General features: G+C 54.3%; 8 protein-coding genes across 8 annotated transcripts; 3 read left to right on the top strand and 5 right to left on the bottom strand.

The window, feature by feature from the left end:
• Window positions 1-494: 494 nt before the first annotated feature.
• On the bottom strand, window positions 495-3,890 carry HMPREF1541_06224 (phosphatidylserine decarboxylase; the record flags this gene model as incomplete). The annotated part of the gene is made up of 3 exons (XM_008720560.1): window positions 495-659; window positions 708-3,659; window positions 3,711-3,890. The coding sequence occupies 3 exons, from the start codon at window positions 3,888-3,890 to the stop codon at window positions 495-497; spliced, it is 3,297 nt and encodes a 1,098-aa protein (XP_008718782.1).
• Window positions 3,891-5,504: 1,614 nt separating this feature from the next.
• HMPREF1541_06223 (uncharacterized protein) lies at window positions 5,505-7,217 on the top strand (the record flags this gene model as incomplete). Its single annotated transcript, XM_008720559.1, has 4 exons — window positions 5,505-5,691; window positions 5,746-6,375; window positions 6,424-6,763; window positions 6,812-7,217. 4 exons carry the CDS (start codon window positions 5,505-5,507, stop codon window positions 7,215-7,217), a joined length of 1,563 nt encoding a protein of 520 aa, XP_008718781.1.
• Window positions 7,218-8,819: 1,602 nt separating this feature from the next.
• Window positions 8,820-9,503, bottom strand: HMPREF1541_06222 (uncharacterized protein; the record flags this gene model as incomplete). The annotated part of the gene is made up of 1 exon (XM_008720558.1): window positions 8,820-9,503. The coding sequence occupies one exon, from the start codon at window positions 9,501-9,503 to the stop codon at window positions 8,820-8,822; it is 684 nt and encodes a 227-aa protein (XP_008718780.1).
• A 636-nt stretch (window positions 9,504-10,139) lies between these two features.
• On the top strand, window positions 10,140-13,562 carry HMPREF1541_06221 (uncharacterized protein; the record flags this gene model as incomplete). The annotated part of the gene is made up of 1 exon (XM_008720557.1): window positions 10,140-13,562. The coding sequence occupies one exon, from the start codon at window positions 10,140-10,142 to the stop codon at window positions 13,560-13,562; it is 3,423 nt and encodes a 1,140-aa protein (XP_008718779.1).
• A 434-nt stretch (window positions 13,563-13,996) lies between these two features.
• On the bottom strand, window positions 13,997-15,169 carry HMPREF1541_06220 (uncharacterized protein; the record flags this gene model as incomplete). The annotated part of the gene is made up of 2 exons (XM_008720556.1): window positions 13,997-14,857; window positions 14,930-15,169. The coding sequence occupies 2 exons, from the start codon at window positions 15,167-15,169 to the stop codon at window positions 13,997-13,999; spliced, it is 1,101 nt and encodes a 366-aa protein (XP_008718778.1).
• A 1,077-nt stretch (window positions 15,170-16,246) lies between these two features.
• On the bottom strand, window positions 16,247-16,892 carry HMPREF1541_06219 (uncharacterized protein; the record flags this gene model as incomplete). The annotated part of the gene is made up of 2 exons (XM_008720555.1): window positions 16,247-16,831; window positions 16,869-16,892. 2 exons carry the CDS (start codon window positions 16,890-16,892, stop codon window positions 16,247-16,249), a joined length of 609 nt encoding a protein of 202 aa, XP_008718777.1.
• Window positions 16,893-18,175: 1,283 nt separating this feature from the next.
• HMPREF1541_06218 (uncharacterized protein) lies at window positions 18,176-19,137 on the bottom strand (the record flags this gene model as incomplete). Its single annotated transcript, XM_008720554.1, has 2 exons — window positions 18,176-18,720; window positions 18,765-19,137. 2 exons carry the CDS (start codon window positions 19,135-19,137, stop codon window positions 18,176-18,178), a joined length of 918 nt encoding a protein of 305 aa, XP_008718776.1.
• Window positions 19,138-20,018: 881 nt separating this feature from the next.
• HMPREF1541_06217 (thioredoxin) lies at window positions 20,019-21,015 on the top strand (the record flags this gene model as incomplete). The annotated part of the gene is made up of 2 exons (XM_008720553.1): window positions 20,019-20,535; window positions 20,582-21,015. The coding sequence occupies 2 exons, from the start codon at window positions 20,019-20,021 to the stop codon at window positions 21,013-21,015; spliced, it is 951 nt and encodes a 316-aa protein (XP_008718775.1).
• Between the last annotated feature and the right edge of the window lie 3,871 nt (window positions 21,016-24,886).

The following is a 24,886-nucleotide window of genomic DNA, read 5'->3' as shown; positions in this document are numbered from 1 at the left end:
CCTCTGTTTATCCGACAAACACGCCTTCTACGTCACATGGTCGCGCTGTTGTCGCCAAGTTTTCCAGGTCGGCGAGGTCAGATCCCGGCCAATCACACGCAAACAAACTTGACATGAAATCACCGGCGGGCACGTATCAGAGAGTAGTTCACCTAGAAGAATGCCAGCAGATATGTATGCTATAACATCAATGCAGAAGTCCATGCCAGTCTCAACGAGCGTGTCGGTCTTCTGCCAGCTGCGTAGCTCCTAGGCGCCCGTTGTCCGTCTCGAGCTATCCTGTTCCAGACTTCCATGCTTAGGAGTACCGCTATGTATCACTTCTGTCTGTCTGTTTCTTGTTTCTTGTATCTTTGATCACGGTGCTGGGAGCAACATGAAAGGTGCTGCAGCACGTGTCATATACTGATCGATCGCATAGTCTTGCCCGTTCAACATGATTCGCTTTTCGTACTATCGTATCCTCGTCTTCGTGGTTTTCGTTGTCAATCGCATCAGCCGCCAGCGACAGGACCTTGTCGCTCTGGCGCAAGACTGCCTTCGATTCGTCGCTTAGCCTCCTCGCGTTCTCTATCCGTGACCTCGCTCTGGTCCTTCTTCATATCGGGCTTGTGCGGTGGGACATCTGGCGAGTGGCCTATCGACATCCCAACTCTGACCTGCTCTGTATTAGTACAGTGGATGAAAGATCCATGAACGTTGCTTACCAGTGTCTCCAAAGCGCCAGTACTATTCTCGACAAGGTCCTCATCGTACACCATTTTCCCCGGCTCGAAGAAAAGGAGTATAGTTGACCCACCAAACTTGAAGTACCCCAGCTCTTCCGCACGCTTGACCTTTTCGCCCGCCTTTCGAGTGATTACTGTACTGCCAACCATCATGGCTCCGATGCAGACGAACATCACTCGACCATGGGCGACTGAATCAATGGGAACGACGACGCGGATGTTCTCCCCATAGACGTCCAGCGCCGAGCGGATGGCCATAGGGTTGACAGTATAGTACTCACCATCGATAGGTTTGGGCGTGCCAAGGACGCCATCGACAGGTATGTGAAAGCGGTGATAGTCTTGTGGGGCGAGACGGAAGATTCCCATGCTGCCGCCTTTGTAGCGTTTGGCATCTAGCGGATAGGCGTCTCCGAATAGACGCTCGAGGCTATAATCGCGGCCTTTGACCCAGATACGGGTCGCTTCATCGATGGTGTTGAAAACCACAGTCCGGCAATCTGCGGGCGAGACAACGACCTCGGGCCGATCAGGGGCAGAGGCAGGACGCGCGTCAGGCTTGAGTGCACGGTAGAAGAACTCGTTGAAGTTGCGAAACTCCGAGACGGGTTGAAGAACCTCCGACATGTCAAGCTGATGGAAGGCAATGAAGCCTTCAATCTGCGAGGCGGATGCTGGATCGTCGTATTTCTTGCCCTGTTTAATGGAAAGAGACTTCAACATCTTCTTGATGCGCCGTCGCTCCATCTCGCGGGAGCCAAGAGCCTTGTAGAGAAGGCGAATGCCTAAACGTACGTAGACCGACATTCGCTCTTCGTTGATCTGACCTGTGATGCGGTCTTGAACCAAGATATTGGCGCTGTTAGCACCCAGTTTGTAGCCACCATAACTGATTTTTGTAATAATCTTGGAGTACCACTTCCGTTGAGCTTGAGATTGAGTGACGAACCCGCCCATGACGAGGTTGTTGACCTGACGCCAGTCAGCACTCGCACAAGTGGCGATGTGCAAGATGATTTCCGCATCTGTACGCTTGTGAAGCTTCGGCTGGTGACAGATGGGACACTCTCTGACATCAATAACATGTTCCTCCCCATTTCCCTCATCAGAGAGATCATGGGTACCGACTGGGCTCAGCTCAGCTGTCTGCCCAATAGTGCCGGAGGGTTCGACGGCGGGAACCGCAGAAGGGTGCTTCTCATTGAGAGCATCGTCAGAGTTACTGGACGTTGAGGCTGTCGAACTCTTATGCATCATTCTCTTGGCCTTGTCTGTCAAAGACTCCTTGCGGTTGGCAGTCTGCTCAAGGATGTCTTCCAGGCAAATCACTGCCTGATCGAAGGTGAGATCCGTCTCATTGGCGTCTTCATTTTCATCTGCGAAGCGCTCGAAGAAACCATCGATGGTTGAGTCCTTGAGAGTGGAGCCTAAGGTATCGAGCATCGTACTCAATTCAATCTTGCTGATTCTCCGGCTGTCGTCGGCATCATATTGCTTTAACATAGCTCGCCAGAACTGCTGACGTAGAGCTGTGTAAGGCAGGAACTTGCCTTGAATCTCCAGTTTCGGGGAGTGCTTGGCCTCCCAACGCTCCTTGTTCTTGAGAGTCAGCGGAATATCAAAAGTCTGTAGTCCTTGCTCTTCTGTGGTGATATCGTCCTTGGACGTGGACCCAGACGTGTTGTAATCCTGCGGCATGCTGGTAGGGGCGCTGGTCTGGGCGCTGATCGGGGCACTGGTAGGGGCAAGCTTTCCAGGCTCTGGCAAGTCACCACTTGAATCATTTTCGCCAGTGCCGCCATTCTTGGTCGACGCGGCAGACGGCTCCCTACTCATGCCGGGACGTGTCAGTCGGGAAAGGCTGCTGGCAGATGTACTCCTAGACAGTGGCAAGCGAAATCGAGATCTGCTTTCCTTTTTCTGCGCAACTGGAGAGTATTCGGGCGGCTCCGGGAGGTCGTAGAGTCTGGTCAAAGGATCTTGAGTAGGCTGAGAAGCAAGTAGTTTCGAGAGCGGTAGAGCAGCGGAGGCAACAAAGTCGTTGCCAGACAGATTGTCCTTATCCATGACACTGAATGTCAACGAGTAGCCCGTTTCATTACGATTAACCTGGAAAACCATCTTCTCGTTGAAGACAGGGTTGAGGTTGTGACGGATCACACGGGTCCGCAAAACTTTGCGCCCAAGTGCTGCAACGACGAAAGGGTCGCAGTCAAAAGAGGTTCGAGTCACATTGTGCTCGGGCGGTAGATCGGTGATCTTGACGATCTCGAGAAAGATGATGCCAGCAACGTCTCGGGCTGTCCCATGGAAGTCGTATTCGCGTACACTCATAGATTTACGCCGAAGACGAGCGAGCCGCTTCCGCTTCCGCTTCTTCTCTGCCACCGTGGACTTTGAGCCAGTCTCCTGCTCAGTACCAGTCTCCTGTTCATCAGCAAGACTTTCGTTGTCTGAGTCCTCGTCGTCATCGACATTAGTGGAGGTACGAGAGAGGTCATCATCCTCATCCACGAGCTTGAGGACAGTTCGAAATTTCTTGAGGATCTCATCCGGACTGGCAGAAGGGTTCGCCGAGTCGACCAAGGAGAAGCGCAACTGGATCTCGCCAGAGACAATGTCCTTCCTCTTGCCCTCTCGTCTCCTGGACTTGAGCTGGTACCATTTAGGGTCTGCTTGAACCATGCCGGGTGCAAAGATATCCTCAACGGCAATATCAAATTCGCCCATGTAATCTTTCTTAAAACGGTCTTTGTCCCAGCAGACGAATTCAAGGAGTGGGATATCGGTCAAGGGCATGTCCAGGCAGATCTTCCATTCTGGGTTCAGTGTCTTGCTGATATATGGTGTCTGCTGCCTATCATTGCCGAGGGACACGACTAGGTACGGATCAGAGGTTCCAGATCTGTCCTTGGCTGCCAGATTACGACCCTAGCAGGACTGTAAGCGGATGATCTGGACCGGGAGGGCTCGGTTAGGTACCTTGATAACATAGACCTTGAGTATGAGCGGCTTGTCCATATTGAGTGCGCTGGCAGTGGAGTCGCTTGGTCCACGGCTAGGGGAAGGACGTCTGCTATTCTGAGTGCTAGCAGCAGTAGAGTTGCCGTCTGCTTTTCTGGACAGGCCGCTAATGCGGTGTGGTAGCGGAATATGGACCATCTTCGGGCGTTCGAGAGAAGGACGGCGGGCAGGGAGGGAATGTGAGGGTATCAGTCACGGACCGCAGCTCGCTTAGGGTGAATCGAGGCGGCAGGCATGCGCACTTCGGTGGAGGGGCACGGTGGAGGATTGGAGAGCTAGAGCTAGGGGAATAGCCTAGATGAGCCGGATAATGATAGCAGAAGGAACGAGGGGTAAAAGGGCTGTGTAGTATCGGGTAGAGTGTTGGAGGAATGAGCTGAGGTACTGCGTAGAGTCGTCGTCAGCGACCCGTGCCGTGGGTTCCTGGGTAGGCAACCTGGAAAGCGACCCCAAGAAACCACGACTTGTGAGGCTTCCTGGTCCGGCAAAGCGCCAGGGTTGCAGAAAAAGAGGGGCGATGCAATGATAGAAGGTAGAAAGGAATTCAAGCAAGCGCTGCAAACCTCTAGGACGTAATCGCCCCACCAGTCACTGCTCTTTACCACGACGATGTTGTCCGGCGACAGCACGTTCGCTTGGCAAGTTACTGCAATGACGGCGTTTCTGCAGTGCTGTCGGATGCGAGGGAAGAGCCACGAGCTTTTGTTCGCATCTACTTGCTGTGAACCGTTTCGGTAGCCGTCATGTTTCAGGCCAGCGCGACATAGCTGCTCCCCTTGCCCACCACACCCGTTGTATCCGGGGGCTCCATTGGCTCAAGCTTGAGCATTGCATATCGGCATCTGGAACGGGCGCCTACGCAACTTGCTATGATGCTTGGTGTGTGATTTGCTATGTCGCTACATGTGGTCAAATGTAGAAACAAGGCAACGGACCGCGGGTACGATGCGAGAGATCTCTCGTCTATCTGAGCAGCACGAACTATTCGACCGCATGGTACGAGATAAGACTCGCCGATGCTTCGCCCGCGAGCCACGGTCGTGGCAGTATGCAAGCCACAGCCGACAGCAGATGAGCCCCAGCAAAGGGAAGCACGTGCTTCTCCACTGGAGAGCCAAAGCGCAACGAGCGGCAGTTTCCGTAGCAAGGATAGATGAAAACTCGTGGATCTGGTCTTGGATATGCTCAGGTGTTTGCCTAAGTAAGCCTCAGCGGACTCTCGTGCTGAGTCCTATGCTATGTATTCGACCCAGCCAGTGGGCAGAGTGACAGTCTGTATCTATCGAAACGCCCTAACCCGATAGTACCCCGCCTCGGCGCGGGGTTTTCCAGGAAGGCACCCGCCTGGACCGCAGCTGGTCTGTTCAAGGAGAGAGAGAGAACAGCAGTACAACACTCGGTACTAACCATATTGTAATATTAGAACGTAGTTGCAACAACTTGAGTATTCGGTTGTGTTCACAGGCGACGAGGGGCAGGTGAGCGACAAGACTATCTTGATCCGAGCTAACCTAATTGGTATCTAAAGGCTTGGCGCTGCCTTGATGTAAACAGAGACGAGAGCAGCATGCTGCCTCGCCAGTGCGACAACCGCCAACGACCGGCACGACCATTTTCCAACCAGTAGACCTGACTGCGTCCGAATTGCACCCCCATCGCTCTCTTGGATGTATTCATAGCATGCGCACGGGATACGCGCGTTGTTGACCTCCTCATTGCGCGACGCGAAACAGACACGACCTCACCAACTCAATGACTGCGATTGTTGCGCGTGCGCCTCTTCAGCCTCTGCCTATGTCATCAGCTCAGCGACCTCCGCGAAGACTTAGCGCGCGTCTTCAGGAGAGAGAGCCTTCCTATTCAGACAAACATGACCCCGCCCAAGAGCAGCAGAATCCAGCCCTGCATGGAAAGAGCAACGCGAAAAAGCGCAAGACAGGTACGAATTCGCCGCGTGTAACCACTCTGGCGCGAGAACTGACAGTTTGGGCAGCGTACGAGGAAGAAGACGATGGTTTCATGTTCAGCCGGGTGAAAAAGCGGAAGCAAAAAGATGCACCAAAGCCAGCTCCCATTCCCGAAGATGCGCCTGCCGACGATGCCGCGGTGCAAAAACCATCAGAGATACGATCGACCCCGGCGACGTCCACTCAGACTGTCAAGGATGATGGGAATCATGAAACTGGGAAGAGTCGTCATACGAAGAAGATGTCCTTTTCAACTCCCGATCCATCGGAGAAGCAGCCGGTACGACGATCGAAGCGGCTTTCAGACGAGCCGAAAGCGACTAGTCCACAGCACAAAACACGTCGGAAAGACCCCGTAGCCCGTCCGCAGGCTGCATCAGACGTCGAGAAACCAAAGGAGCACTCGCCTCTACGCATTGCCAAAAAGAGGAAGGCGGCGAACGAAACGGACGGGGCGCCAGCATCACACCGTGAGGAACCAGCCAGTGACGATCAGCACTCGGCAACCAAAATCGCTCTTCCATTTGCAGACACTCCGGTAATCAGAAGGAACAAGGAGATGAGAGAAAACAAAGGCAAGAAGGGAGAGCGGCGCAGCAGCATGAGTCTCAGAGGACGAAGGGCAAGCTCTCTCATTGAGTCGGGCAACTCTAATGGTGAGTCTAAAGTGAATGCGCTCGGCCGCCGTCTAACAGGAAGCACAGCACTGCCACATGATGAAGTCGAGGTAGCCGATTTCTACAAACACATCGAAAGCGACGGACTTCCCGAACCAAGACGAATGCGCCAACTCTTAACATGGTGTGCTACGCGGTCACTTGATCAAAAGCCCATGGGCGCTAGTTTTGAGGAATCAAGCGCCATCGCAGCAGCCCGAGTCATTCAGGAGGAACTGCTCAAAGATCTCGCCAATAAGTCGGAATTGTCCGACTGGTTTTCTAGAGAAGAAGTGCCTGAAGCCCCCAAGGCGTTACCAGAGCGGCCCAATCCCAAAAATATGCAGAACGCGGAGAAAATTGCCGAACTAGAGCAGCAGATACAACGGTCAGCCCCAATCAAACATCTGAGCGTACACACGCTAACAAGAAACAGTTTGAGAATAGAGCGAGATGCCCTCGAAAGTCTGATGAGGCCTCCATCGGCCCCAGAGATGCCCAAGATGAAACGTTTGAACACGTCACTGCTCGATTCTAATGAAGCTGCCACGTACGAACAGCTGCAGTCGACAGCTTCTTCAAGCAGTATTGCCTCGAGAGTGGAATCCATATTCAGCAGTCTGGAACCCAAGGTCGATGCTTTTGCCGACCATGTGCACAAGATCGCACAATATCGAGATGCTGCAGACAATGTCGCCAGCAGAGCGCTAGCAATATCAGCAGAGAAGCTAGTTGAGAGAGAAAGAGAGAGTAGACGGCGAGCGCAACCTGAGGACCGGGAACGAAGTCCAAGGAGAGACCTGGGCAATGTGCTACGAGGCCTCAGCCGGGCTGACCGGTAACCTGGCGAAGAGGTCTGAAATGACTGTACATGATAAATGCATTGGAGCAATTGATGTTAATAGAGTATGAGCGATCGGGCTTGAGCGATGTCTTTGGCGGTCGAACACATGAAGGGGCTGCAGTTTCTGATTGTAGTCTCTGTCGCTCTCAGGGGCTGCCTTCTGTAACTCCATCGAAATTTGCAACCCGGTTCTGTTCAATAGATCAAGCCTCTTTCGCGATCATGCTTGGAACAATAGTTGGTTCTTTTGCTGCACGCTTGATGTCAGCCAAGTATTCTGGGGTCCCCCCTCCCCCGGGCTCAAAGACTTCAACCTCACCAGCTGTCGCGCATTCAGCAACAGCGACAAACATGTCTGGAGGTATTCATGCCTATCGAAACATCACGGAACTGTGTAACAAGTGGTTTGGAACATATTAACAGCCTGTGGGTGACAGGATGGCAGAGCCTCCACTGATCCCGCGGCAGCACCGCCACAGGCTGCGCCACAGTAACGTCATGTATTTACATTTTCCTACCCTGTCCCTGTGCTGCGACTCAGATCGTGCAGCTTCCCAGATTTCGAGTCCTCAATTCCCTCCCGAAGTGACACAACACGGGCGAGTGACCGGCGAGCAAACCGCAAGCTACCACCTTGGCACCCGTCGTGCCTGCCAACCCGCTGCCTGCTCTTGTTCCCATCGACCGTAGTGGCTTGACTGCGCCTCTGCATCCTTGACAATTGGTTCTGCGTAGCGTCACTATTGACCGCATTCTTGCTTCAACCGAGCGTTGATATATTTGCACCGTGCTCGCTGCCTAATCACACTCCACCTGTCACACTCATACCAGACTACATCCCAACACATCCTCGAGTCTTGCCACAAATCTCACCCTACGTCGATAGTCGCCCTCATCAGTTGGAAGCCCTCTACAACCTCAACACTCACAAGGCACGCACCCATGCCTCTCATCTGGACCAAGAACTGGGGCGGCAGGCACGTCGGCGGCGGCGTCAGCGCTGACCGCCACGGCGTTCGCCGCAATCCGTTCAGATTCAGCTGTGGTCGCTTCAGCTGCTTCCGCTGAACGCTTTCTTGCATGACGATGACTATTCTGCCACGACAGGAACCAAAGGCAATGCGAGCCCGGGCATACATCTGGAATACATGGCAGAACGAACATCGGAGCAGGGGTGAACAACACGAATGGTAGCAAGACATACAACCGATATTCTAGGTGGGAGTGAGCAAGGAGTATGGTTATTGGGTAATGCTCTCCAAGTACATCATGGCGAGCATGCAGGCTCTCGACTGTCAATCTCCCAAGTCTGAAAATGAGCTCAGGGCATAGAGTAGCAATGGATTAAACACTTCAAAGGCACAATTATCGTAAAAAGGTATATTGCACATCTTGCTTCCAAGTTGTCGATTATCGCTTTCATGTCCATTTGCTCTGCGTGCTCGTAGCAATGCCCGCTCACGTGGTATGATCAAGGAGACTCTTCCGTCTCCTAATATCGGACAATATCGTCGCATCGCTGAGATTTCGTGCTTCGAACGGGTCCATGCCAGGCAAGTACTAAATGTGGAAGGTCGAGCTTGTGGTCACACTGCGATCTCTAGTCCACGGCGACCTTCTTTGACGCTCCTGATATGTCCTCAGAGCCGGTACTGCTTGTAGCGGGTGTCATCTTCTTCGTTCCCATTCCGTCAACATCGTCCTCGTCCCATGCATCATCAGGAATGTTCTCGTCCCAGTTGTCCAGCTCTTCCTCCACACTCCTATGCGTCACTCCCGTTTCCTGCGCCGATGGTCCACCGAAGTCACCGTTCGATTGCCCGAGTCCGGGGCCCTCGCCCAGCTCCACGTCCGCGTCCCCTTCTCCGATCAGCGCTGCAAACTTTGCACGTCGTCTCCGCTCCGCCGCACGCTTTGCGTACGTATTGGCCAGACCCAACGCGCTCAAGCTTCCCAGCACATTTGCCAGAACATCCCACGGATCGAACTCGCGGTCGTTGGGCAGCATGCCTTGCGCCAGCTCCGAGCCAACACCAAGGATCAGCGTGCACACTATCAGGGTTATATGTAAGACCCGGCGACGCGAGGTGTCGAGGATAAAGTAGAAGGTGGCGCTGAGAGAGAAGAAACATAGAAAGTGGGCGACTTTGTCGGTATTGGCCGGGATTTGGTCGCGGATATTATCGGGCGCGGAGGGTAGAGAGGAGTGCGGAAGGAGGCCGGCCGAGGAGGAGAGGAGGAGCAGGGCGATGAAGGCAATCAGAGGGGGAATCCGGACGCGCATAGTGGCGTATTGTGTCGGTGATGGTGCTTCTTAAATCGTAGTGGGATGATTAGGCAGTAAGCAGCGGCGGAGAAAGCTCTACTGAACCAGAGCGGCCTGCGCTTCGCAGGGTTCAGCAAGGGTCGAGCATCGATCGTATCGCAGGTTGATTCACGGTGGGAAGAGCTCAAGATGTGTAGTCGAGCGATGGCTGTGGAGCGACGGATGTTGAGATGGAGAGTAGCTGCAGAGCAAGTAAAGGTGGCCGCAGCTGGAGACAAGTACCTGAGCAATACCTATTTTACGGTACAGGCCGGCGAAATCCTCCAATTAAGTAAAGCTGGGGAAGGGGGCCTGCGGCTAGGCTGGGTCCAGGCAGGTTAGGCTTAGGGTCCGCTCGACTCTCTTTCAACATCACTTCGTCTGCTCTACGCCCGCACCAGACGTCAGACTGCCAGACTTCACCATCGGCGCACTCCCTCCATTCATCGCCGTTCGTTCAGAAAACATCAGCACTGTCTCCAGCGACCTCGAAAGCCCATCCCTATCGAGCTTTTGGACATTTTAAGGCTGTCCGACGACCACGTCGCGACTCGATCAAACTGGAGCATCCTCACGCATCCTGCGCCGGCGAGAGGGGGCGGAAGCCCATACGCCATGTCAAAATGGCCTGGGCCAGCAGCCCACAGCAAGCCACCAGATGACGACACCCATTCGGTTTCATCTTCCAAGATATACTCGGGTCTGTTAAAGGCCCCATCGCGTCCACATACTCCCTTATCCTCCAGACTGCGCAGTCTCGCCGGCGGCTCCCAGTCCGGGCAAGCTGCCGAGCCCGAACCCGCAGTGGACGAGGACCCCCAGATCGCCCGTTTCCGCGCATTATACGACCAGACCGAGTCGCGCATAGCCAGTCTCTTTGATAGCGTCGGGGAAGTCGTCAAGTCCACAAGAAAGCGCCCCGCCGCCGATCTCCAGCAAATCCCCGATGTCGTCGCCGATGTCCCCCAGATACCCCCTCCCACCTCTAAGAAGCGCAAGCTTGACGACGACTATGACGATTATGACGACGATGACGACGACGACGAGGCGCCAGAATCTGCGTCGCCTCTGAAAGAGAAGAGTAACAAGGTCCAGATTGTCTCTGACGCCAACACCTCGTCGCCGGTCGCCCGCCCTGTGATCCTGTCGCGGACAACCTCCGAGAGCGGCAAGATACCACCCAAAGCGCAGCAAACACAGAAGGAAGATGCTGCAGATGCGCGCAAGAAACTCGAGGCTGCCAAACGCGCCGAGATCGAGACCGTCAAGACCATGTCGCGTACCATGTTCTTTACCCTCGAAAATGACCGCGATGCCATGCTGGACCAGCAAAGGCTAGACGAAGCTGAGCGCCGCGCAGAAGCAGAAGCCGAGGGCCATGCCAACAGACAGAACGCCGCCGTGCAGCAAGGCAGTCTCAGCAGCGCTAATCTCGGAGCTTCGAGTCTGACCTTGAAGAACCTCATAGCACAGATCGATAATCACCGCGTAAAGGTCAACGCTACTGACCAAGAGGTGCGGGCACTCCTCAGCGAGGTGCGCAAGAATCGAAGCAAGTGGGCGAGCGAAGATAAGGTTGGCCAGGAGGAGTTGTATGAGGCTGCAGAGAAGGTTTTGAACGAGTTGAAAGCCATGACCGAGCACTCGACGCCCTTCCTGAATCCAGTTAAGAAGAAGGATGCTCCAGACTACTACAACATCATCAAGCAGCCAATGGATCTTGGTACCATGACGAAAAAGCTTAAGAACCTGCAGTACAAATCCAAGAAGGACTTCGTCGACGATCTATATCAAATCTGGAAGAATTGCTTGAGGTTCAACAGCAGTCCCGATCACCTATTCCGGAAGCATGCGCTCTTCATGCAGAAGGAGACCGACAAACTGGTGCCGCTGATTCCAGAAATCGTCATTCGAGACCGCGCGGAAATTGAAGCCGAAGAAAGGCGAAGGCAGATCGCCGACGGCGAGATCGATGACGGTGCAGAAGAGAGCGACGATGAACCTATCATGGCGTCCAGGGGCAGAAAGGCACCGAAGAAAAGCGCCAAGAAAGGGACCTCGTCGTCCAGGAAGTCGGTACCTGAGACGACTCCGCTTCCAGAAACGAAGCCCGTTATCAACGCCCTGGCTTCCGTGCAGCAGAACGGCTTGAGGGCAGACTCCGAAATCGACGGTAGCCAGGGACACTCAACACCGCCACCAGGCGTGCTAACACCAGTTGGTGGCGGACAGGGACCTGGGAGTGTCCTTGGTGCTGGGAGCGAAGCTCCCGAAGTCGACATTCCTGGTCTGCCTTCTTTGCCTCCTACGACTCCTGAATATGAAGACGAAGAATACAGGCTGTGGAAACAAAAGACAAAGAAAGATCGGGCCATGCTTGCCACCGCTCGTCACAGGCTGTTCCGCGGCGACAAGTTGAACCCGGACGAAGAAGCGTTGATTCGCACAAAGTCCGGGATGAGGCGTTGGCAAAGGATCCAGCAAGAAGCTAGCAAGCTCGACGCTGCACAAGATGTGGACGAGTCCCGCAATAAAGCCTCAACATCGTTGTCAGAAGGCCTAGAAGCGGAAGAGGAAACAATGCTGCCTGACTACTACGACACACTTGGCGCTATTCCTGACTTGGAGCCTCGGCTCAGGTGGGAACGAGACAGCCTGGGACAGGTCGTTGATCAATCTGAGGAATATCTGCGTCTATTTCCAGCGAACCAATTCGTTGCGCCAGAGTCAGCACTTACCAAAAAGATCAACGCCAACCTAGCGCAGATGCAAGAAACCCGGAAGATCGTGTCGAAGATAGGCGTGGTCAAGCAAATGCAGCTTCAGTCACAGACATACCAAAATCAGTTCACGAAATTCCAGCCGGAACCTTTGATTGAGCACGACATCGGGAAGCACGTCATGTCAGAGGATGGCCCGGTCATGGCGCCCTATGTATGCCAGGCGGCGCTACAACGGTCCGTTGGCAAGATCTTCTTCAATGCGGGATTCGAAGAGTTTCAGCCATCAGCGCTAGACGTCGTCACAAACTTAGCTTCCGACTTTTTCAAGCGGCTGTGTGATACGCTCGTTCACTACAAGGATGCGCAGCACATTCCGCAAGCAACCCAGAAAGTCGCCATTCCACAGATGCAAAGGCCAAGCATGACCAATGAAGAAATCATACTGCATACACTGAATGAGCACGGACACTCGCTCAACGACCTCGACACCTATGTCCGCGAAGACACTGACCGCCTCTCCACCAAAGTGCAGACAATGCACGAGCGTATGAAGGCTCACCTTGCCGATCTCCTCCGACCTGCTCTCACCGAAGAAACTGCCCAAGGCCAAGGCAACTTCACAGATGGAGGCGAGCAGTATGTCGGTGGTGACTTTGCCGAGGACCTGGGCGAAGATTTCTTTGGCTTCCGCGAGCTCGGCTTGATGAAGGAACTTGGTCTCGATACACTGACCGTACCCTTCCACATTCTCCACGGCCGGCTCAATATGCAAGCCAACCAGAACATCGCTACCGTCATCGATGGCGAGAAGTCGTTTAAGGAGCCACCGCGATGGCCAAAGGTGAACGTCGAGAACGTGGAAGACATCATTGGCGTCGCCAAAACTTGGTTCAGGAAACGACTCACCGAGAATGGCGACAGGCCGCTCATGGAAGACTACGAGCTACCGCCCAAACAAAGGCCTGGATATGGCCGTGCGAGGGTGCCGGCCTCTGGCAAGATCGGCGGCGACGCCAAAAACGCGAGTCCGCAGAAAAAGGCACCAGCCAAGCCGCCGCCAAAGCCCGTGAAAAAGGCAATCAGCGAACAGAAAGGGAAAGGCAACGACAAACAGGCAAACGGCGTCATCGACGAGGCAGAACCGGTACCCATGATGAATGGCGTCAAGAACGAGGCTTCTGCGAACGATAGCAGCCCGGAGAAGAAGAAGGGAAAGGGCAAGGAGAACGAGGTGGCCAAGAAGGGATTGGATCAGCTAGATGGCGCGGTCAAGGTGAATGGTGAGGGAGCGATGATGAGTCCCGAGAGTCTCTGATTGAGCGATGATGGATGAGCAAGCACAAGCTTTCGTGTTGATGCTCGCCGTCTCACCGAGCGCACGGCATGGCGTATTTTTTTTTTTTTTGCGCGTCTATTGGATCTCAGCCGTGGCCATGATCTGGATGGAGGCAACGGTGCTTGCGTTTTGAGAGCATAATGCCCCCGCTTTGACGATACGGATATGGGTTTGGGCTTTGGGTATGGGAGTCGACTCGGACAATGTTTCCACCACCAGATGAGCCTGGAAAAAGTGCTCCTGTGTTTTTTCTGATACAACCTTTAGCTGCGGCCCTCAGGTATCTATCTACCACACCAGTACATACATATTTCCTCCCCCACGCCCGCGGGTCCCGCGGCTGGAATATGGTAATGCATATGTCACTTTTTCTGAGCACTCGAATTTTGCCTGCCTCCCTCCCTCTGTGCTTCCTAGAACGTAACCACAAGCTTCGCCGCGCTAACACCGACCCCCATACGCCGCACCCCCTCTTGCACATCCACCAACCCCGACTGGCCCACCACCTCTGCCCGTGGCAGGCACTTGTAGCGCCCGTCCGCCACCGCGCCCTCGATCCACGCCCACAGCCGCCTGGAACGCGCCTCGTCCACCTCCGTCGACATGCCCGTCACGACCGCGACGCCCCGCTTTGCAAACGCCTCCGCACCAGGAACGACGCTGGCTATGAAGCGCCGCACCGGCATACTGGTGTCGCCGGTGCCGCACCGCGCCAAAACCTCGCACAGCGGACCGATCGTGTGCGCGGTGCTGATGGCGTCGAGCGCCCCGACGACTTTCAGCTCGGCGTGCTGCGAGAGGTACGACAACAGTTGCTCCACGATGTCGGTGGCGGAGTGGTCGAAGACGGCGTGGGCGCCGCAGGCTCGCACCATGTCGTGGTTGCGTGTAGAGGCCACACCGACGACGTGGTAGCCTGCCTGTGCGGCGAGCTGGACGCCGCAGGCGCCCACGCTGGAGCTGGCGCCCCAGACGAGGAGGAGCTTGTGGGTGTTGGTGCTGGTGTCGATGCTGGTGGCTTGGTTGGGTGGAGACTTGGACCCAGCTGGGTCTTGTGGCAGCGAGAGGTCCAACAGCGTCGGCGTGAAGAGGCACGCCGTTGCGGTCAGGGTGCCGAGTGGCAGCACGGCGGCGTCCTTGGGGGCGAGGTGGGGTGGAACGCGCGCGACGTGAGGCGCGCGGAGCACGATGTACTCTTGGAAGCCGGCTGAGCTGTACGTGCCGGGCGGGCGTTGCAGGAGAGGTGTGGCGGCCCCGAAGACGAGGTCGCCGGGCTTGTAGGGGCAGGCGCTGGGGATGCTGCTATCGTTGTCGCCGTCATGGTTGCTGTTGGGAGGGGCAGTAACGCTCCAAGGGCCAACGCCGACTTCGACGACTTCGCCGGCAACATCACAGCCGAGGATGGCGGGGTAATCTGTGAGGAGGATGCCTAGGGCCTGGATGCCGTAATCGGCGGGGTTGACTGCTACGGCTTGGGTTCTAATAACCAGCTCGCCTTGCTGCGGTGCAGTGTACGGTGCATTTTGAATGATGAACTCGAGAGATTGTTTCTCGGTGAGAAAGGCCGCGTTGTTGGTGGGAGTCATGGTGATGTTGCGGGTGGTGTTGATTTGGGTGTTGGTCAAGAAGAGCGAGTCGCTGTGGTATCAGTGTGTTTTGGATGCGCTACCCTGGCTTTGTTTTGCTTGCCCCCTTGGGTTGAATATCGTCCATTACGGACTTACCTCTGTCAGACATATATACCCTACCTTGACCCTGAATACTCATCGGATCGTGGACCATTATGCTTGATAGATCGAGCATAACACCGGGCTCGATATCAAGTACAGGGCAGACCCATTCTCTTATTTCCACGTTCCGGGCTTCGGTCCATGTTCTATCGCTGTAAGAGACGTCGAGGAGATACGCTTCAGCGAGCGGTACTCACTGCTAGTTCAAATCTTATATCGTGCACTACCGTGTGCTGACGACAACGATGAATGGCTCAGGGGTGAGGGTTGAGGTCGGACTTAGTCTTATATCCAGAAGCAGGAGCTGGTTAGGGTTCAAGGAATACGGGAGGAGGAAGCACTGATGCAGATCGTGGACAGCAGCTTTGAGAAGCTAAAAGTCCTAGCACATGTTTCCCTTCATGATGCTTCGAATACGTTGGTCATTTGCAAGATAGAGGCGCATGTGCAGCAAGGAGATGAGATCTGCTCAGATCGAAACTAGGCGATCGCTGGGCTTGGCATACCCCCAGCAGGCAACTAGGCGATGAGAGCATCGGCTGCCGCGCATGCTATTCTCAGACTTTGCGAATCTTTCCTCCCAAGATGCTCTTGTGTTAGTCGTTGACGTACGTACGCCAGTGCAGCTTTTGAGTAGAGTGCCGTCCACGACCTTGACCACGTCCGCGCAACATTTATACTCAGTTTGGCGAGCAGAGTCCGAAGAGATAACTGTGCTCCAGCGATGTTGACATGTAGCCGCAGGGCTTGGGAGCTGGGACAGTCAATTGAACGGTTAGCAATGAATTTCTGTCCATGACAGTATATATAAGAAGGCTCTTTGTCAGCAGCTTGAGCAGCTTCCGTCTCACGCGCACCAGCGTGTAATCTACTCCCCATGCAACGCCTCTGCGCGTCGAGAGCCCATTCTGAGAATCGAAAAGCGACTTTTCTTTAAGCCAGGTCGCAAGTCCATATCCCACCAGCCAGTGCACAACCGATCTTCTTGTACTTTGTGCTGCTAAGAATCTCTGCATGTCCCGTCTGGCCAGCGTGATTCCATCCTTTGGTCATGGAGCTGCAGACGCTGCTGCCAAGTCCTGGGAGGTTGGGCATCTCGCAGAGCCAGCCTCCCACAAAGACAGACTCGAAGTTGCCCGAATTGCCAGGAGCCATGACTTGCGCCATGGAGCCGGAGTTGAGCTTGTGCTTGAGTGCGCCACCAGAGGAGCTGGACGTATCCTGGGCGTTAGACTGCAGCTTGCTGTCTCGCGAGAGGCTTGACAGACCCATGGCTGAGCGCCATTTGCCAACAATGCCCATATAATCACCCCCGTCGCCGCCACCACCACCTCCACTGCCAGCAGGCTGTAAGCCGTCACCTTGCTGATCACTCGAGCTACCTTCAGAAGCACCAGAGGAACCTCCACGTGAACCACCTTTAGGCGGAGACTGTGCTTGAGATTGCGACTGAGGTTGAGACTGTTTCTGAGAAGTCGAATCGCTGCCACCACCGCCTGATTGTGACTTAGAGCTAGACTGGCCGCCGGAAGATGGCTTGTTCGCCTTTTGGGACGCCTTGATTCTGTTTCTTATCCATGGTGGCGGTCCCCCCCCCGCTACCTCCACCGCCACCAGCCCATGGAGGTCTCCCGGTAGGGCGCTCGCGCTGCACAAGGTCGCGTGTGTCATCTGGCTCGGGAGTAGCGACCAGGACATATGAGAGGATTAGTAGAACGAATAGCCTGATCAGTTCCATCCTCTTCGAGTATAACGTGTAATGTAGAACGTGACAATCCAGCGCATGGCAGGGACTTTTCCGTGTATGAATAAGGAGGAGAGAAATGTGGCTGTGGGCCAAACAAAGGGCAGATATAGCACAATCACGGTTGCCGAAAGAGTGCGGGCCACGTGGTCAGAGTGGAGGCTCAAAGAGAAAGGTGCAAGCCTTTGTCGAGGGAATAGTCCGATATTGACGCACAGCGCCAGTAGGATCGGGACAATCAGTTGGAGATCCTCAAACAGGACGACACCCCTAGCTAGCATGCGAGTCAGACCGAACTGTATATCAGATTGGTAGGCACAGTCGGCCCTGTGAGAGCTCTGGTGCGATGCTGAACTGCTTGACCGAAAAGTTTTATTCGAGCCGTATAATCACTACTGGTAAACAAAGCCGAACTCCCAAACTGTGGCCAGCCCCTACCTTGTCAGTAGGTTGCCGGCATAGGACGCCGAAACACCTTGCTTCGATACCATTCATCAAACAAATTAAAAGGCCGGAGTACTGAAGCTGGCCATGCGATTCGCCGTTAGGAGCATGGCAATATCAGTCTGCTTCGTAGAGCGTTTGCCCACTGGAATAATGTGGCATGCCGGGCGTGGAGATTGGCTTGCTGACCATGGTCGAGGGCGTCGCTCAAACGCACAGCCAGTGTCTCGTGTGGACCATGTCCGCGTTTGCATGGCTGCAGGTCGAGTGCTATATAAGACATAGTCGTAAGCCAGACCAAGTCGTAAAGAGTATCCTCGCCTGACATATCAGTCCAGCCCGAAGACTGGTTGTGTTGTGCAGCTGCATCGCCGATAGTAAGCAGACCGTGCAATATACAATGTCGCGCCATAAGAATGTTGTGCAGCGACGGTGCAGATGGAACAAATTGATCGTATTGTTCATAGCCAAGTGTAACTGCCACCACGTCGTATAGACTGTTTTTCAACCTGGTAAATCTAGGCGAAGTCGGTAGCATGGGTAGTAGAAGCTGCAGAGGCCGACACATGCGTGATACATGATTTTCACTGCGGGGAAAGTCGGAGACAAGATCGAATGTCTGCATAAGGAGAGGAAATTCGGGCGGTTTAAGAACGCGGAAAGAGGTAAAAACATCATATCTGTTGAATGTCAGCCCGGGCACAGTATTTCGATAAGCCAGACACATACAAGCCCACTACGGTCGCGAAGCCGGGCCGCTGGACTGTTCGCAGACCGCCTCTTTGCTTCAATAACTGGAACAGAGCTCGTATGTGGGCTTGCTCGACGGGAGTCCTGCTGTATACATCAAGGTCGAAGCTAGTTGCCAGAGGATTCTTCAAGTCCCGAGATGGCATGGGCAAGATCCTTTCTGCTGAGCTGTAGCTGGCAAGAGCAAAGATGGCGTGCATCATTTCATCAGGCATGTTCTGGCCGGTCGATTTGATGTCAGCCATCATCATCCTAAGAGCCCGGTCTTTGTACTCCAGGCGAAGCATTGAGATGGGATGAGGAGCCTCCCCGCCAACTCGCGATAAGGCAAAATGGGTGGCGGCAGCAAAAATCGTAGTATAAAAGGACGTCTGCGACACGCGCAAGCGGTGTCCGATGTGTGTCTTCATGTCTTGGTATGTAAGGTTAGGATTGACGAACTTGAAGATTGGCCACTGATACGTCAGTGCTGCGATGGTCAGCTTCGGCATCAAGTCATCAGGACTATCCTACCATAATCGGCCATTTGATGCGCATACGGTGTCAGATCTTTAACAGGCCGTGAATCGAAGGGGTCGACCCGGCCAGCGCCAAGGACAGAGACGGGCGAGCTGTTGCGTGTGGAGGGTGATAGGGAACATGAGAGCTCGGTGGATGAAGAAGCGGAAGCATCATCTTTGGATGCCGTAGTATGACTGTCTGAGGTGACACTTTCGCTTCTCCGCGTATCTGGAGGCGGCTGCTTGGGTTTCTGAGACTGTCGCTTTAGCTTGGCTTTTCGGTGATACTCTCGGGCGGCATGCTTCTGCTGCGAGATCTGACCAGCGGATTTCTTGGTCGGTTTGCCACCTCGATAAGGTACGAAAAGGACCTGAGTATCAGACATGGCGAGGACCAGCGGGCTCCGGCCCGGGCACAAGGGAGAGTGACGGCGAAATGCAGAAGTCCAGGAGGGTGAGAATGGGAAATGAAATCACGGACGCTTCAGCCTCATAATAACCATAGGGCTGCAGCTAGGCTGGACGATCCTTTCTAGAAGAAGATTCCTTCGAGGAGAAACACGTGGAGCGGTGACTTGTGTGGAATTGAATCCTGGTCCAAGAGACGAATAGCGGCTTTGAAGATGACCCAAGCGATGCGGCGTCCAGCTTCTTCTTGGGAGCAGCTGGTTTGATAAGCTCTGGACGGACCAGGGCCAGTCAACGCAAATTCGTGGAGAAGCGAGATAGAGCGGGATTACATGGAGTGACGAGGCAGTCAGAACCTACAGCAGCTGCTGCGGTTGCATCGACTGAACGTCAAGCTGGTTCGTTATTGGTAACGACCGAGGTTCAGGCGGCTTGAAGTGCCGAATAATGAGAGAGTGAGTCTGTCGAGCTGAAAGATGTGCAGGGGATTGGGGACTGAATTGATGCCAATGACAGTGGCTGCTTAGGCAATCTGGGGCCCGCCAGGGTTGCGGTGTCATAAGCAGATGCGACGGCGGGAGAACCGCGGGAGGGTTAGTCGGTGACATGTTGTTCCAGGGCCGGGGGCTATTAGAGCCAAGCCCGACCAGCATCTCTCCGGTCGCCTCATCAGAGCAAACGGCGCAGACGAACTCCCCTCGCCCCCACCATTCGTCAGTCTCGGCGGGACGCTTCGACCGTGTTGACAAATCTTGCCCTGCATAGCATGCTTGATTGAGCATCATTCACAGCTGTTCGAGCGTTCATCCATAGCCTAAGGTACATATCCGGTGCCCGACTCGGCCGCTACGTTGCCATCATGTCGCAGATCGTCGAGATACAGTCTACCTCACAATTCTCCACCCTCCTTGCGAACTCGACGATAGTTGTCGCCGATTTCTATGCCGATTGGTGTGGACCATGCAAGGCCATCGCGCCTATCTACGAACAATTGTCAGCCCACCTCTCCAAACCAAACAAGATCACGTTCACCAAGATCAACACGGACAACCAGCAAGAACTAGCCCGAAGCTATGGCGTTACTGCCATGCCTACCTTCATGATCTTCAAGAACGCCCGGGTCACTGATACAATTCGCGGCGCGGACAAGAACAAACTATCTGCTGCGGTACAAAAATTGGCAGAAGAGGCAGGCAAAGTGGACGGCGACGGCGGCGAGGGCTCGAGTGGATCGAGCAGTGGGTGGATTGGTGCCGAACTGCCTCGCGGTTACTCAGATGTGACCTCGCAGGTAGACGTGACCGGTTTGGAGCTACTGAATTGGGATTCATCGGGGGGCAATGCAAGGACTGTCTTCCAAACAACAAAGGCCAAGAGTATGCCGTACCCACGCAGCATCAGCACTTTGCTAATCCATCACAGATGAGCGATCAGATCGGGTGGAGAGCGACACGGACGAGCAGCTCATGATTTTCATGCCCTTCCAGTCCATGCTCAAAGTCCACACCATCCACCTTACATCACAGAACCCGACCGAGGAGGAGGACGACGAGCTTCCTTCGCGGCCCAAGCTCGTGAAGGTCTACATCAATCGTCCCTCCATCCTCAGCTTTGACGAAGCCGAAGGCACACCTGCAACCCAAGAGATCGCGCTGTCGGAGAAAGACTGGGACCCGAAGACCAACACCGCTAAACTCGAACTACGCTTCGTCAAGTTCCAGAACGTCACAAGTCTTGTGCTCTTCGTGGTCGAAAGCGAAGGTGACAACGAGAAGGTCCGCGTCGATCGGATACGCATTGTGGGCGAGACGGGCGAAAAGAGAGATGGCAAGATCGAAAAGATTTCCGACGAGTAGAGCCGGGCTGCTTCAGCTCGACAAGCATTTGCATGCATGAGATACGAATCACGAGAGCATCAGCACGGCTAGACCATCTAGACAGAGATAGAGCTGTCGGCCACAAAAAGCGTCGTGACGACCAATTTGGCCTGTAGTCCATTTGTGCTGCATTCTCAGACTTGTTCGGCTCCTGACCAGCACCACCGCTTGTCTCTGCGACCTCCCTTGTAATGTTTCATCTCTTCCCATAAGCACACACGCGCAGCACAACACATGACGGCGCATGAAAAGATGGATTGTTCGACCCCACGTAAATCAACAAACGCAGGAAACTCGATGCGCCCCCAAACGAGATCCCATTTGCCAACCACACCTTTCGGCAGGTTATGCAAAAAACTCGGGGAGCGAAGCAATCGAGGAGATCGATGTTTTTGCAATTAGGTATTAATCTGTGCTGTCAATGACACTTGATTGTTCCGCCATAGCATTTTAAGGGTCGGTCAAGCAACACAGGGGTAATTAATATTGACAGCGCCGCACGAAGAAAAGAAGAAGAGAAGAGAGAGAGGTCCGCGCAGTTGAAATTTTGGGAAGCAGCGCTGCGCGAGGGGTGCCAAGGACGAGGGAGGCTAGAGCTAGATAGGGGATAGCGTGGCTCAGCAAACGACTGTCTGTATTTTTCTGGTCGAGCATGAAAGATCCAGTTGTTGCTTTCTCTTTTCCTAAGGCTGGTGATGAACAATGCGACTGCATTATAATCATAAGATAGGAAGAGACTGATTGCCCTCGGGCATGATCTTACTTGACAAGTTTCTGAAGCCTTGCCACGAGTTGTGTCCGTGCTAGGACAAGCACCTGTGGTCGCTGACAACTGGTGCGATCCAGACAACGCCATGCTGCCGACTTCTTATACATGCTCCCGAGTGTGATGATGAAAGGTGCTTGAAACATCGTTGCTGCCATCTGAAGGCCGATCTGCCGGTCGTTGGCTTTCTGCACTGGCCGATCAACTCCACGCCTCAGGTAGTTCTGCTGGGTTTCGGAGGACCAGAGCTCATGGAAAAGTGTGAGCTTCGGGTTGAACGCAGCACCTTGCGTAGTTGGTTGCCCTATCGAAGCGCCGTGGGTGTTCCATCGCGGTTCAAGTTTAGCAAGTATCGAGTCTAAAGGTGTGCATCTAACATCAATGCAGAACGCTCTAGAAAAGCGCCATGCTCAACCGCTAGTAGTTAATCAGTATCTGCGTATGTGTCCTGGGATCGGATCGAGCGCGACAGCGTGGTAGTCTGCATCGATTTGTGGAGTGGACAATGGATCTGAGAGTCGTGAGAGCATCACATGGAACCCTCGATACATTGCCCAACAGGGGCGTGTCCTGCTTCAAGCAAGACACCCTTCGGACCAACACAGCAATCTGACTTCGGCACGTCGTCACTTGCATGATGTGGAAAGGATGGATCGTGCTGCGAGACCTTTCCTGCATCAGACTATCACTCGAACACCCTGAGTACTTACCTGCATTCATCTGGGGTGCGGTAGCTTCAGCATGGTCGCCTCCGCATTGTGGTGGACCTCCTTACCACAGAAGCTGGAAGGTTCCCGAAACCCATTCATGCTGTTTTGTCAGCTCTTGATGTCGGATATCTAGGACCCAACTTCAGGTCAGCCTGACGATCGAGGCTTGGGGATCTCCAGCGCAGGTCTCTAGCGAGGGTCATCGACGGCCTAGACCTTGGGGGGTGACGAGGCAACCGAGGGGTGGATGATGTTGACAGCTCTACCAAGTTTCTGGCATCCCTATTCAGTACGGATCCTACGGGTCGGTATTGTGGGCAATAGGTCCTAAACAACTCTCTTGGGGATGGAGGGGATTGACCGAGGACCAATCTGATCATACTTTGCGCCGGTCTGGTTGCTCAATGATGTGCATCAGTTATTTCTCAGTCAGTGCCAACGTGGGAAGATCATTACGCCGAAGATGTAGCTGTAGCCAGCCACTGTGGCTTCATCGCCGGTCTAACCCCGGGTCGAAGCTGCGCAGCAATGGACACGAGCTGACCTACCCTTTTGGCTGGTATCCTTTCTCGCAGAAGGCTTGTAGTAATGGCACGCGCATCTTCTAGCCCTCCCCCTGACATTGTTGAAGGTTGAGCGCACACCCTCAGCGGGTGGCTTGAAACATGACAGGAATCGGGGTCCTTGCGGATCTTTGCCACGTGCCGCGTGCTGGGCCGGTGTACCGCAGCATGGGGCAATGAGTGGCCGATGCTCGGAGAACCGAACGGCTCTATGGACAACGATGGCGTGGTCAGATCTCGTCTATTGAAGGAAGAGTCTTCAGACTCAAATCTTTTTGATACGAGTGCCAGCAGAGTAGTATCGTGTTTGATGGATTTTGGCGGACTCGTTAACCAGAATAATGATCCAAGACAGCTCTTCCTTTCGGGATTAGTTGCAGAGGAGAAACTTCAGTCGTAAAGTTCAGCGTGTGAACTCATCTCATAATAGCTGCAGAGAGCCTTCTTGGTCCGAAGCATATCGAAATCTTGCAGACAAAGTCAGAGGAATCAAGGCCAAGCTGTCACTGGACTGATCGACGGCTATTGAAGAGTTGACTTGAACGAGCACTTTCGTTCCCAGGGCACTGGAATTGGACTTCGCAAATCTTGACCCATCTGTCAAGCCGATAAGACGGCGATAGTGGTGCGCACTGGTGGGATGACCATGACTAGCCTGAAGGCCCGTCGCTGGCTCCCGCGTGCAGTCGATCGGGCAGACCCTAGCCTACCATGGGCATTGATAAACCTGGCCCAGCAAATGAATAAGTGGTCCTTCATCGTCTGCTGCTGCAACACCGTGACCAAGGCACAAAGGACTATTCGCCGGCGGTGGGCCACAGTGCTGTATGCCGTCGTAGCCCAGGTGAGAAATGTGACCTCAACAATGATGGAGGCGGGCTTGACCAGGGTGCGAGACCCGAAGCAGTCTGGATCGACTCCATGCGGCTTTCAAAATGGCTCAGGATGCAGAGCTGAGGACCCTCTGGTGGACGCAAGTCGTTCCATCGAGAGTTCTGGGCCAGTCAGAGACCGAGGTATCGGGACCAAAGAGCGGAGAATTCAGAAGCCATTGCCGGGCAAGGCAAAGTGCCAGGCACGGCTCAGACCTTCGCGTGCGGCTATACTGGTTCCCCGGCGCCATGGCTTTGATAAACTGATAGTGAAAGTGGAGTGATCAATCTCCCCGGAAGCACTACTGGAGGGCTTCCGTTGCTGCCAGTGAAAGCATCTTGTCCCTTGCCACCGAGTAGCGAAGCCATCTGGGTGCCCGGGCCGATGGTAGCTCGCCCTGTGAGTATGGTGGCGGGCTGTGAACGGGAGGAAGCATGGCCTAGCAAATAGCTCTTTTACGAAGACCGCGGAATCATCGGCTGGTCATAGCAGATGAAGCCAAGATAACCATTCGAATGTGAAGGGTCCCGGTGTTGCAGTGGAAAGTGTGTGGACTGGCAACTGAACCGCTAAGGGCTCGAAACTCGGTGATCACGCCCACGAGGTCAAAATGCAGTCACGAAACAAACGCGGATGCGGTTGAGAGAATCCTGAAACACGGGCTGCATACAGCTGCAAACATAACCGACGGAGTCTGCTGAGGGTGCAGTAAAGGTGCCGTACCTTGCATAAAGAGTGTCCTGTTCCTGCAGTAGAGCGCAGAAGACACCACACAATGATACCTCACTTAAGCGAAAGAGAGGTGGGATTGGAGAGCGAGAGGGCCACTTGAGGAGCACCGGACCCTTGGGAATCGAATGACAAGAAGGGACCTTCTGGAAGCAAGCTAGGCTCGCCCGGACGATTTGGTGCCTTGGGGCGAGCAGCATGGCTAGCCT

This window comes from Cyphellophora europaea (genome assembly GCF_000365145.1).
Source record: "Cyphellophora europaea CBS 101466 unplaced genomic scaffold supercont1.6, whole genome shotgun sequence".
Lineage (NCBI taxonomy): Eukaryota > Fungi > Ascomycota > Eurotiomycetes > Chaetothyriales > Cyphellophoraceae > Cyphellophora > Cyphellophora europaea.
Note: the sequence above shows the minus strand (reverse complement) of the source record. Positions and strands in the feature narration are given on the sequence as shown.